Genomic DNA, 14675 nt, shown 5'->3' on the forward strand with positions numbered 1-14675 from the left:
AAATAACTAGTGATCCATTATATTGCTGAATTTAATACTCAATATAAACACAAATGACATGTTTATATGCAGCATAGTCTCTTCCTGTGGTCAGACTACATTTCCCAGCAGTGCAGTCTGTACAGAGAGGATAAAGAAAATGAAAACATATCAAAGAATCAGCTTGTTGATCAGATTGGCTTTATTCAGTGAAACCCCACACAACCACCATCGAAATGTTTGTCCCACAGCTTATCCAGGTGCCAAGAAAGGAGACAATACAGAGGGATTTAGCCAGATCAAATGAGCCAAATTAGCCTCATTGTGTCACATGATAAACAATATTTATCATTTACTCCCAATGTGCTTCACAGCTCTTAGCGGTTTCCACCTGCTGGAGTCTCACTGGTTCTTCAGTTGTTTTTCGTCTTAGTTTCAGTAAAAATTTGTTGTCTTGAGGATGGCAGGGGTTAAAATTCAAACACAAGTGAGAACTTTTGTGCGCTTTTTTGCTTTTTTTATGCTTTTTTAACGTATTATGTTAGATCTTTCTTTACATTTTTTCGATTTTTTTTTTGCTTCTTTTTTAAGATTGCACAATTACATTTTCACATTTTTTCCTCAATCTACTTTGTATTTCCATGGTAAGCTGATTGTGGAGTTAAAGCAGAAAATGCTTGTGCACTTTTTTTTATCATGATTTTTTATTAAGTTATTTATTTATTTTTACATTTTTTTCTCTTTATATCTCACCTGTGTTGTTAATTTTACACTGCTGTCCTCTGGTGTTCACCTCCATTACACTTATAAAATCTTTAATACTAGCTTACATCTTCTTTCTTTTTTTTAAAAAGTAATTTCTATTACAATTGAACTACACTACTTCTTGCACAATATCCATTAAATAAATAATACAATAAACAGGTTTGTTTATCGCTGGTCTACTTCAATAGTGAGAAATATTTCAAGTTTGCTGGTGAAAAATGATGGATTATTGTTTGTTTTTTGTCAGAAACAGTAAATGGCTCATGTCCTACAGTGATCACACACTTCTTTCATTCACTCCACACTCACAGTCACACACACTCACACTAATTTTCACAGTTACTCGTCACACATGCTGCCTAGATATATCTTTGTACACAAACTGCCAGTGGATTCACAGTGACGCTTTTTCAACCCAAACCCCTCAAACAGCCCGCTACTGTTCCCCTTCTTTCCATCCTACACCATCCCGCCTTCACCTCTCTACCTCCACCTGATCCATTTCATCCCTTCTCCACCTTTTTCTCCTCTGTTTACCATCACTCAAAAAAACCCACTGAGAACACACTGGAGCATGCAAGCTCTGATTTCTTTCTTGCACAGATACATGGGTATTATTTTAGTTTTCTTGTGGTCATAAAAATGGAGGAGAATGGCTCTCCATTATGATTGTTATCAGTATTTTTGGGTGTTAAATGATGCAAGTTTTTCACATCAATAAAAAAAAAGAGCAGACATGATCCAGATGTTCTCCAGAGGTTTTACCATCCCTCCTGTCCTCTAGTCTTTGCCTCCTGTGAGGATCCTCTATGCTGTTATGATCTGTGATGGAGCCATGCTGCTCTCTCTGCTCCGGTTCTTCCCAGCCTGCTGCTGGTCTTCGTGGGACGGGGTGTTTCGGTGCTGTCGGCGCGGTCCGTGGCGGGGCGGCAGGGACAGCACGCAGCAGGACACTCCCACAGTGGGCTCGGGCAGATCCTCCGCCATGGACCAGCTGTCTGTATCCGGGTCGTACTTCTGGACAGCCGCCTTGTAGCGCTTCTCCGCCTCGTTCCAGCCTCCCAGCAGGTACAGCTTCTCAGCCATTGGGGACAAGCCGGCAGTGCTCACGCCAAGTGGGAGGGGGGCTGCCCGGCTCCACACTCCACTCTCAGGGGAGAAGACCTCCACGGAGAGAACATCCACCCGCTCACCACCGGGCCCCAGCTGGCTTCCTCCTACCACATACACCTTCCCTCCAAGGGTGGCGGAGCAGTGCCAGCCGCGTGGTGTCTCCATGGAAGCCTTCTCACTCCAGGTGTCGGTGTTAACGTTGTAGCACGCCACCGAGCGGGAGTAGGCGCAGTTGATGTACCCACCACTCACCAGGATGTCTCCTGAGGGCAGGGTGGCGCTGGAGTGGCAGCAGCGGGGGTTCTCCATGGGAGCACGCATCTGCCAGGTGTTGGATGAGGGCAGATAGCTTTCAGTGGTGGCCAGCAGACCCTCCACGTTGCGGCCGCCGATGGCGAACAGGCGTCCACCGCTGGCTGCCAGCGAGAAGTGGGTACGGCGCTGGCGCATGCTGGCCAGGTGGAGCCAGGTGTTGAAGCGAGGGTCGTATCTGATGAAGGCGAGACAAAGAGCGGAGAGTTGTGTTTAGACTGATGTGTGAAAGGATGGATTCAACCTGACAAAAAGGGCAACTGTCCCATGGCCACAGACTGCTGAGGGCTTCAAAACCCTTCAGATTCATAGTGTGGCAATTGGTCTGTGGTAACTTTAACTTAAATTCAACTTTAACAAAACTTAAACATTAAACTTTGTCTTGGAAGAGGCACAAGTGACATGACAAGGGCCCCCAGTGTCCCTAACCCTGTCTCAACAATGTAGTTTCAGACTTTTATTACTCAGCTGATGTTATAAATACATAGTGCATGTTCCTACATTAATTATAAAGTTGATCAAATAACCACACAGTAGTATCTAGCAGTATTCTGACATAGTAATCCTGTATTTAGTGCACCAAGCAGAGGAATACAGTTATCACTTTCCAATTGGGAGTTAGATGAGAAGCTCGACACCACCATGTCTGTACAGTAAATATGAAGCCACCGCCAGCAGGTGATTAGTTCAACGTTAAGACTGAATGCCTCTAGTAAGTCTGGCCAACAGATAATCCTGCACATAACAGGATTTTCATTGTTCCTTCCTGTCCTCCTACCTGCTGAGGGTGCTGACAGCGTGCTTGGCTTGGTTGCGGGCGTCGTTCTGGTCCTCTCCTCCTGCCACGTACAGGAAGCCGTCCATCACAGCCACACACTGATTGAAGCTCTTCGCTGGCAGCTGGGTAAGGTGGCGCCAAGTGGCTCCTCCATCACGAGGGTCCCTCCACATCACCTGTACACCGGGGTCAAAGGTCAATGAGGGTATTTTTCTTGGGTTTCATCTGCGAATACATAAAGGTGACACACAAAGCACACTGACCTCACGGCTGAGAGCTCTCTCAGTGAGAGATGGCCGGCCACCGACGGTGAGCAAGGTCTGCTGACTGGCGCGGACCTGCGTGCGTTTGGACTGCAGGGTGTTCTGCTGGTAGGGCAGCAGGTGGTAGTTCATGGCGTCCACCAGCAGGCGGTGACAATGAGGGTCCAGCATCATGCGCGGCACTGGCTGGATCTGGCTCACCATCTCGCTGGCTGGGATGGTCTCGAAACGAATGTGGGAAAGAAGCTCCGCAGCGTGGGGGTGACGAGCGACGTCGAAGTCGAGCCACCTCATGGCCAGCTGGAGAGAAGGACAAATGTAAATGTCATTGAATGAGGAATAGATTAAACCAACTTTTTAAGTCTTGTTCAGTTCCTCAAAGCCCAGATTCAGTGCACCTTCAGTTTCAAGTTGCGTCATTAATTTTGGTCCCGGTATATCTGCTCGCAAGTCTAGTTAAGATTATTATTAAATCTGTGCTTTTCCTGCTGTGACATGCCTAAGTGTTGCCTGTGAGAAAGGCCTATTTCTGGTTTCCTGTAAAAAACCACTAAGAGATATATTTCATGTCAGAGTAATACTCAAATTTGATTTCTTCCTCTGTGGTTGTTTTTAAAGAGGCCTTTGCTCTTTGATTCTGATATACTGTGTTTACATTTGTTGAATTACTGAATTTGTCCACTGTGGCAGACGTTAGAGAGCCCCTAAGCAATAGTCACGTTGTGTCCAGCACTCACATTTGGTCCTGTTTATAAATACAACTCTCACTTCCTCGCTCCCCCCAAGCTGCTCAGCTATTTAAGTCCGTAATGGAGTTGTATATTAATAAACGAGCTCTCTGCTTGCATACAGTAAGAATTTATTTTTTCTGCTCACGATGGACCTGCAGGTGACTGGCTTGGATTCATGGCTCTGAGTCAGGCTCTGAATAGATGATCTGGGGTCTCTTTGTAGGCCTGGATCAAAATAGCAGGAAAGCCCCAAAGTTCAATGAGTTGTTACCGGAAGCGTCAGCAGTTGCCTCCTAGAAGACCTGATGTTTTTCCTCGATTAGGAGATGAGAAGTGATTAATATCTGTGCTGTTTTATTTCCTACTCATCAAGAACTATATACCAGCAGTCATGATTTTTCCTGCTGGAAGTGAAAAACAAAACAATACCTGTCATTTTGTCAAACCTAATTTTCCAGTTACATATTTCAACCTTTGACCTGTAAAGATGATGTGTGACCTCTGACCTGGAAAGCAGTGACCTCAGAAGGCAACACCAGCGAGTCCTCCTGCAGGAAGGCAGATATCTGCTCCAGGGTCAGCTGGGTGAACAGCGACGTCTCTGCGAACTGCACAAAGTTGTCCAGGACGAAGCGGCGGGCGGCATCACACACGGGCACCAGGCTGTAGGCGGCGGCAATGTTCCAAATGTAGACACAGGTTTGGACGTTCAGTTCGGCCAGCAGGAAGTCCATGCACATCTTGAGGAGCTGGGGGATCTGCAGAGTCGCAGCGGCTGAGACGGTGCAGCCGATGGTGTAGAGGGACATGTGGACACGTCCCAGATAGGCAAAGGTGATAACGTTGGCCAGGCCTGCAGACAGAGAGGACATCTGATTTAAGTATATTCAAACCTGAATGTCTATCCACACATTAATAAGCAATAAGTCTGTTACTGTGCTTTCAATTCTCCCTCGAAAAGCTTTAAAATGAGAAATATTAAGAGAATTTTTGGCATTTTCGCTCAATAATTTTTATTCTTATTTCCCAGAGTTAAGTTAAACCTGACATTTGTGGCATAATTTGTGAATTTAACTAAAATGTTGTCCCTTTTTGGTTGCCTTACATGCATATATAGTGATGGACACACCAGTGGATCTAGTGGAGATGAAGAACTTGTGCTCCTTGATATTTTGATATTTGTAACATGTAAGATGTTTTTTTTATTTTCTTCCTTGCAGATCTGATTAAAACAAGAATTCAAACAGAATATAAAGACCATCCCTGCATTTTCATTATGTTTTATAGTTGAATAAAAAGCAGAATATAAATAAACTTCATTATTCACTCTTCAGTTTTGACCTAATATTAATAGAATAGGTTGATCTAGAGCAGCCTACCAAGAGGTGAGAGTGAGGGGAGCTCCAGGCGCTTCATGCCAGGGTCTTTGGCCAGGATCTCCCTGAAGTACTGACTGACTGAAGAGATGACCAGCTTGTGGACGTCAAAGGCTTTGGTCTTACAGCCCAACTCCAGGTCAGTCAAGAACCTGAGGAAGAAAACCAGGTTGAAACAGAAAGACTGATTAGATACTGGATGTTACAATACAAGATGCAGTATTGAAGTATAATATGACAAGTTACCATGAACAGTAATATGATATGATTTGTTACTGTCTAACAACACAGTGGAGTCATCACAGCCATCTCACTGTAAGGAACTCGTAGCCTATTGATTATGACACAATATGGTCAGACAGATGAAACGAAATAAAAATAATAATTGTATTGTATCATAATTGTATCGTATTGTAATTGTATTATAATAGTATCATATAATTTTATCTTATTGTATCATATTGTATCAAAATTGTAAAGTTTGATTTGAAAACAATAAGCAGCAGAACGTACTTCTCCTGTCTCATCTTGCTGAGCTCCTCCAGCAGGGCGTTGCCATGCAGGGGTCGGGTCAGCTCGCTGCCCAGGCCCAGGCCTCTCTCTCCAGGCTTGATGACGGGAGGCGGCAGCGGCAGGTTGAGGCTGTTCAGCTGAGCGATGTCCAGCGCTGCCATCTGCTCGATCTTCTTCACCCCGCTCTCCACCACCACCACACCGTCACCACGGCTCTCCACCTTCAGTTGAAAGGGGGTGGTCTCCATCGCGACCGGAGCGATGGTGTCTACGGCAACCTTCTTCTGACGTGAGGCCTTCTTCTTGGGGGCCATAGTTTGACTCTTGTGTATGTTAGTTTTACTTTAGGTTTAATGCAGTAAAGTGAGGTTTACTGAGTTGACCTCTTGACAGACGAGGACACTTTTTCACTTGCTAACAATCCAACTGATCAACAAAATGAAATTAAATGTTTTAAATGTTTCCTGACACTGAGATAAGTGCTGACTTCCCTTCACTAACAGAAAAACAGCCTCAGACAGACAGTGTGGCTGGATTACGTGTTTGTGATCCGTCTTCCTCTTGACAGATCGGTGTATGAGTGTATGTTAGTGGTTTCAGTGTAACACAGCACCTGAAAAAAGAAAGAAAAAACAGTTTTATTGTCTCTTGCAAAGTGAATACATGAGCTGTTTAAACCCTGCTTGTGTTATTGTGTTTTTAAGGGATCTAAAAGGTGTGTGAATACTGTTCATGTTGGTTCCCGATCAAAAACCAAGGTAAGCAAGATTTCAGATTTTCTGAGACTGTTTGGTAGACCAGGCTGAGTTAAAATGCTAAACTCTGTTAAATTAAACACATTTACTGTATGCTTTTACATTTCTTTAACCACTGAATTACATATATTTTATATTAAGTCATCGGGGTACAGTTTTCTTGGTAATTTGTTGTGTTTTTCTGACTTATACTTAGCCTGTAGTTTATTTTCATTTCAGTAAATATTCAAAATAAACTTCCAGAGACTTTTAAACTTGATTGAGTTTAGTAAATTAATCTCAAACCAGTGTTATCATTGTGTGACATTACAGATCAATCTGTGCTTTCAACAAAGACGCCACAATACCGTGACGTAACCTAGTTAATGATAAAAGAAGACATGAAGCTCACTGCACTGGTTGAGATATCACAAGCAAGATTCAATTCTTGGAAGAGTTTTGGATTATATTAATCAGTTATTTAAACTTTAGTAAATTGGTACTATATAGGATACAGTGTACAGAAACAGTGTTATTGATTCTTAAAGATCCCATCCTGATATATACAAATACTTGAATGAATATGAAAACAGCATTTCAGTGTCAAACTGCACATACATCATTCTGCACAGTAAAACTACACACACATTTTGAGACTTTTAAATCTTTTTGTTGTTGTTTTGACTTCCATACACTGTTAATCTGGACAAAACAAGAGCTTTACCTTCGTTTGACACAACATGTACTTAAATATGGGATAATAAAAGATAATAAAATTATGCACCAAGTAAATGGTTCACTCTTGATAAACAACAGAAGCAAACTTGGCAACCCTCAAGACTTTAAATCACACCATTGTTTGTTTCACGGTTGCTGGCGGAAACACCGAGCCCACAGACAGATGCACATGACTCCTCTAATCTCTGAACAACACGCTGAGTGCCAACACCTTTTCTAAATCCAACTGAGGATCACATGAACTCTGACCCCTCCCCTCCCAATACCCTCTCACTATGGAGCATTGGCAGTGTGAATGACAGGTGCGCGTGTCCTTCGCTCAGGCTCTGGATTCATTGCTGTATTTCACACGCTGTGTATTTTGACCACAGAGCAACTGGAGAATCTTATTCATGCTCGCAATGAGCCGCGGTCTGCAAACTGCAGCAGTTCACAGCAGTGAGGAGGGGGCGAGGTCATATTTGAGTGCTGATGTGCAGAGAGTAGAGACAGTGTCTGAAATAAACAAATATGAGAAATGGTGTGTGGAGTTCCACTTCATACAGTGTATCTATAATCTTTTTAGAATCTTTGTTTTACCAAATTTCAGCAAGGCATTTGTTTAATCTTTGATGTGCAAAATCGTCAACTAAGAATCCAACTAACTTGTTGTTTCTGAAACTTTGGAAAATAATTCAGACCTCGGTTGACAATGTTTTTGTCAAATTTCTGTTTCTGAGGTCTGTTGTTATTCATCTTTATCTGATGGCTTGTGATGTTTTGAAGACTTCAGTGTTGTGGCGATGAGTCATAATTCACAAAAAACTAAACGCTGCTTAGATTCAGAAACTAGGCTAACCTCCACCTCAACAGCAACATAATAATGTAATTTATTGAAAGCTTTGTCTAGACATCTCTAGTTTGTGCTTTAAAATGATTTTTTTACATTTCTGAATGGTCGCCACTTTTGCCACAAACAGGGCCGGCCCTGACAGTGCTGGAGACCAAGGCCAGATTTAAGATTGGCCCCCTCACCGCCCGCCCCCCCTCGTTTCCAAACAGCTTAACATAAAAACGTTCAAACCAGAACAATTTAGACACTCGGCTCCATCAGAAACAGAGAAGTGTGGATCTACTGTACAGTTCTCCAGACTGAAAGCCATCAGTTATGTCATTTATTGTGAGGATCATAGTTAATTTCTCCTCTGAAATCACTCCTTGTAAACACAGCTTTGACTAAAGCTTCACAAAGCATCACTTATGTCAGTTGTCGGGCAAAGTTGTGCTTCTTTACGAGGCTTAACGCAGATTCACTAACAAGCTCACTAAGGTCAGAATCTAAAAATAAAATGTCAGGGCCCCCAGTGCTTAAATTACCTCCCCCCTCCTTTTATTACACACTAAAACTATTTATTTTTCTTTTCGGATTAAGACCCACACACATCACCACCCTGCAGCTGCTAATCCACTTTAATTACGCTCTGTAATTCCCTGTTTTACTATTAGCGACCCCTGAAGAAGAGGTTTTTCCTCTCCATGAGAAACTCAGGAAAGCCATAAAACTGCTGAGAAGAAGTTTTTAATTAAACTGATATGATAAAAGTTCCATTTAAGGATTGAGGATGTAAATAAATTCAGTTCAGAAAGATTTAGAACTTGCAAACTGAAGCTGATGTTATCCTGCAGCGGTGTGTTGTGATCAAACACGTGAGTTAAGACCTTGTTCCTTTCGGAGCTTGATTTTTAATATTTCTGTATTTGATCTCTTGCAGGTGTCCGTAGTTTTTCTGGTTCACAAAACGGACAGATGTCTGACCTGTTACTGACATCTGTGACCTTTATGAGTTGAGTTACCCTTTCAAAATGCAGAATACTTCACTCAGAGCTCAAGTTTCTCATATGAGAGCATACTGTAGTGTAAAGTTAGAAACATTACAGTACTGGTCATACTTCATATTTACACTCACTTGTTAGTCACTGCATGTTTGTAGATTTGCACTTGTGTAAGTTTTGCTGACAATTGTGACAAATACATGTTACATTTTTACAAACTGTATATTCTTATGTCTTCTTATTATCTTCTTATTTCTCACACTCGTTTTTTGACACAACCTTAAAAACTTCTCCACACTACATTTACTGCACACATTTCTGTTGAATGTGACAAATAAAACGCCTGAATCCTTGATGTTTTCTTCCCTAGTTATTGTATATGTATATACTGGTGCTTTTTATAGGGAGAATGGTGATGTTTTACATTAACCCTTACACCATTACACTAACACTTGAATAAATTGAATTGAACATTTTTACATGCTCATCTTTATGAACTGACTGAAAGACTTTGGGTATAATTGGAGTAAATTAAACCAGTTAAACAATTGGTTTCTCTATTTTACTTATAATTAGTGGCAAATTACATTCTTTTTCAAGCAACTTCCTCAGAAATTATTACAATAATGGAGCCATAAAAATTGGAGTCAGTAGCTCTGATACTTAATAATAGAAAGGCATCTGCATTTTATCCAGGACCATATTTGATATATTTCTTCAGGTTACTAATAAAGCCTGCTGTTTTGAAAGGAGACGCTGCTGTTGGTTACAGTATATTTGTATTATGTGATGATGATGATGGTGTTTTGGGGCGGGGTGGCGTCTGACTCCCAGTATGGTGGATGACAGAGCAGCTGTGCCCTGCAGTAACCTTGGGCCCAGATATTTTTGCCGGGCTCATCTATGCAGAGCAAAGATTATTTTCATGTCGGTGAATCACTCGGTTGATAGATCGCCAAGACCTTGACTTTATTTTATTTTTTACATCTCGTACACACAAGCTATAGATGTGTGTGCTTATTTAAATGTTTAGTTGACATTTTTTTCAACTTTTTTATGCTTTTAGATGAGATGTTTTGGCGTCTATCTTGTTGTTTTTGTCACCTCGTGTCTCCAGTTGGCTCTGACAATGAATTTATCACCTCGCTGCATGTTTTCAAAAGGCTCTGCTCCTCTTCAATCATCAGACACAAGAAGGGTCACATTCACAGGAACTCTGGACTGCTCATTCAAACATTTGGGGAGTGTCTGTGTCTATCCTTTGCCTCATTAGAAGGTTTAACAGGAGTCACAGCCACTGTTTCAGGGGGATTGCAACATCCTATAGGCTGAGCCTCTACCGTCTCTAACTGGGACCCCTCCTCTTCATATGACACCGACGACAGCTGCTGCTCTTGTCTTGTACCATCTTGTCTCCCCTCGTCGCTCTGTCCATGTGTGGAGCCCGTTGGCCATCGAGCCGATAAGTGCTATTTTAAAAGGAGCCCAGTTCAGACACAGAGCTAATGAGGAGGGGTGTCAGAAAAGGGAGGGGACGGAGGAGAGACGTAGTACACATTTAGCATGAAGGTTGTATGTAGCTGAGTTTGAGTTTATGGAGTTGGGATACTTTTTGAGTTGCTCACCTCCAAGATTGAGAGATTCACATTTCAGAATGATATGCAGATGTTAGAGCTGAAAGCTGATAGCATTTTTATGTATTCCTTTTGTTTAGTAGTTTTACATCATTATTATTATTATAACAGCATATTAGTAATAGCAGTTTTGTCTCAATTCCTTGCTTATATATTACAGAAAAGGACAACCTCAACCAAAGATGAGGAAGATAATGATCATGCTCGGCGTGTTTTTCACCGACAGTGATGTGAAATACATCTTGTTGATAGAAAATATTTAAAAAACTTAGAGATACTGCTGATTTTGAGGTGTTATAAAAAATGTTTTAAGGTTGCTGAGGTCAAAAAACTTACAAAGACAATAAATTGTTAATTTGCAATAGATGGTAAAGATATGGGGTGTCTTGGTGGTGTAAGGGGCTATGAATGTGGGCCATACTATCAGAAATATTTTAGAAATAATGATAAGCCTTCTGTAATGATCTACCAACGTGAAAAACATCAGCCTACAATACATACATCTGTTTACACTAATAACACTAACTGGAAGGATTAAAAGTAAAAAGTGAAGCAAAGATGAAAATTTGACACATAGTTCAGGCCCGACGTTGATACTGAGGTTGCTTTTTACTCCAAACACAGCAAAGATTTCAGATTTTTTATGCTTTTTGGTCCAGGTGAATAACAACCAACCACGAGCCAAAGAAAACAAAGATCATTGTCTGCAGCGTCTGTTTGCCGCCACACGTCCAGCTCACGTTAAAGCTCTTTAACAGCTGCTTCACTGTACAGCCCAACAAAGCCAAAACACAGATACATATCTGGTCAGGATTGAGTTAAGACCATAATTTGACTTTTTGACAGCAGTTTTCTTTTTTCTTTTAAGAGGAATAATCAACTTCAAAAAATGTAAACTGAATGTTTTAAAAGTAAACTAAAATCCCTTTTTTCACTCCTTCTGTGCTGTGTGCCTCCAGTCGACACATCAAGTGAATCTCTTGTTTATTTTAGACTCTTACAGGTGCTGCTTCTCCTCAGTGGTTATTTCTGAAGCTGCAGTTTTTAGTCATCAAGTAAATAACCTGTTAAATGTGCTTGTTTCCCCTAAAGCAATTACCAACTAAACAATGAGGTTTTAATAGCTTTATAGAGATGCTTTGAGCTCTTAAATATTGAGAAAATAATTGTTTTAACATCAAAATGTCAAGTGTCACAAACAAATGTTAATATATCGCAAAATGTGCAGATGTAGAGCTGCAGACTTTGAGACTTGGATATGTGACACTCAACTTGCTGCATCTGAAGGTTAAAAACCGTTCAGGTGATTTCCAGAGTGAGGACAGAAATCCTGTACAGCTGTATATGTATATGTTGAAATCGGAGAGCTGGTGGAACGGAAACTAACCTGGAAGTGAAACAGGAATTCGGCTTTCTGTAACTCTATAATCACTGAGAGTTTTCCGTTTACTTCATCATACTATATTTCAATGTCTTGACAACTTAATACACTAGCAAGTCAATCAGCAAACATCTGGTTTTATGTACTTCTGTAAGATGTATTGTGTTGCCATGGAAACTCATTTTTATTAGTGACTGTAGGTTCAAGGGTCAAATTATTAATTCATCAAATCATGGAAATAACAGTACTCATCCACGACTAGTCAACAAACACTGATCAAAATATAGAACACAAAAATACCCACAAATATAAAATATAACCATTAATATAAACTCATAAATATATTAAACATATTTTAAATGCTTGCTAAAAAGCAGTAAAACACTATTAAAACAACTAACATTAAGTTCTGTCATTCTTACAAACTTCTTCTTGCACTGTTGAATCCAGATGGATATAGCTAATTTTTGCCTTCATGAAAATTATATGATGAGGAAAGTTAAACTACACTTAGAAGAAACACTTTGACACGTCATGTTCTAGCTGAGAGTTATAAAAGATCAAAAATACTCTTGTGCCTAAATTAAATTACGTTTTCAACTTGAAATTTGAAAAGTTCTGAAATTTGTTTTTCTTATTTCTTTTGTCTTCTATGATAACAAGCTGAATATCTTGACAAAAAAAGACATTTGAGGATGTTACCTTGGAAACGGTGATCAGGATTTATCACCATTTTCATATTTTTTATGGACCAACTAATCTAAAGAAAATAATACACAGATTAATCAATAACTATAATAATTACTTAGTTGCAGCCTTAAATTCAACCTTGTATGTGTTGGACTTCTTGTCTGGTACCAGTTACTTCACACAGTCTCCTCTGGTTGCCAAGTAACAACTTCCAGCCATAAAATAGACGCGTTTACACTTCTGCCCTGATCTCTTAATCTTACTCTTACAAGAAAGTGAATGAGTATAGTTTCCAAATGTTGAACTATCCCTTTAAAAATAACAATTTAAGAATATTGTGAATCGACTTCTCTGACATTCTTATTAAAAAATTATATGAGTTTTATGTAACTGCAATGATACTGAGTTGCATTTTAAAGGACAGGTTTTTAATTTTTCAACTCTGTCTTACAGTCATTCCTCTTGTTCAAACTGACTGTTAAAAGATCCTCTTTAAATGTGCTTTCAATGTTAGTGATAGGGGCCAAAATCCACAGTGTATCAACAGTTTTTTAGTGCAAAAATGCATTTAAAAGTTTATCTGAAGCTTATAGCTTATAAGCATATAAGCTCATGTCATCTGCAAAAAGTGACAAGTGGTGGGTTTTTTCATGCACTTTGATGCCTAAATTAAATAAATATGTCGAGCACAAACAGCCTTGACGGACGCCTCTTTATAAGTAGAATAGTTGTGATATCTCATTGATAATAATGGAGGCTTGAGGTTGAGTTTAGATGATATTAATTCTATTTATAAACATATTGCCAAAACCGACGTGGTTTAAGGTGGACATGAATTTCTATGAATGTCCTCTAAGTGTTTATTCAAATTAGTGATCATGCTCTTTTGACTTATCTAGCACCGTAGGCCCCGTCTCCACTGCTGCAGAGTTCACCCCGGTGGTTTTAGCTAGCTCACCACACTCTGACGTATTTTTCAGCAAAGTTTTCTCCGAATTTAGGTCGGAAAGTGAAAGAAATGTGTGTGTTTTAAATCAGTTATTTGTGGAGCTATAGAACAATGTGTGTACTCAGCTTCAGATAAACGTTTAAATAATTGTTTTGCACAAGGAAGGAGGACTGTGGATTTTGTCCCCCACCACTTCTATTGTGCATTATGAAGGGATCTTCTGATGGTCAGTATGAACAGGAGGAATGATTATGGCAAGAAAAACATGTTTCATTTTTCATTTGAGACAGATTTTAAATGTTGCGAACCCGTAAGGTGTTTTAGCTCATTTGTCCGCCATGTTTACTCAAATATACAAACACTGAATGCCTCCCTATTTCCCTCATCACCACTTCCAAAATTCCTATGCCTATCTGAGGGGGGTATTTATAGATGCTGACCCACATGGGATATATATGTGTGTATGTGTTTTACAGCTAAGGACTGGAAAAGAGACCAATACCCCCCTCCCTACACCCCCCAACTATCATAGGATCCCAACAGCATCTGCTTCACATTGTTTCCATTCAGCAGTTATTATAAATACAATCATAGAGAGATGGAGACTGTATGGTGAAGCCTTTTCTTGTCGTTTGCAGAGAATCAGTGGGGTTTATTTGGAGGATTTAAGGATGTTTTTGTGGAAATAAAAGTGCAAATGTTGTGCAGAGATTTTAAGATACAAAAGTGGTTCAGTTCTTTAAGGTACAATCAAGCAAAATCAAACTCAAATTTACCTCTGTCTGCTGGCTGCCTGATCACTCGCTCTTCTTCCTTTTCCTTTTCCTCTCTCAGCTTCTCTTCTTTTGCGTTCTTTCTTTTTTTGCTTTGTTGATGTTCTTTCAGGTTCCTCTTTGCTTTCGTCCCA

At 40.3% G+C, this 14675-nt stretch overlaps 1 protein-coding gene across 1 annotated transcript; it reads right to left on the bottom strand.

Annotated features, from left to right (window-relative positions):
* Positions 1–163: 163 nt before the first annotated feature.
* On the bottom strand, positions 164–6144 carry klhl43 (kelch-like family member 43). Its single transcript, XM_062435871.1, has 6 exons — positions 5831–6144; positions 5321–5469; positions 4448–4794; positions 3211–3510; positions 2948–3123; positions 164–2347 (listed from the first exon to the last, which is right to left on the bottom strand). Exons 1-6 carry the CDS (start codon positions 6142–6144, stop codon positions 1552–1554), a joined length of 2082 nt encoding a protein of 693 aa, XP_062291855.1. The 3' UTR covers positions 164–1551.
* Positions 6145–14675: the final 8531 nt, after the last annotated feature.

Source organism: Scomber scombrus, chromosome 16, assembly GCF_963691925.1.
Source record: "Scomber scombrus chromosome 16, fScoSco1.1, whole genome shotgun sequence".
Lineage (NCBI taxonomy): Eukaryota > Metazoa > Chordata > Actinopteri > Scombriformes > Scombridae > Scomber > Scomber scombrus.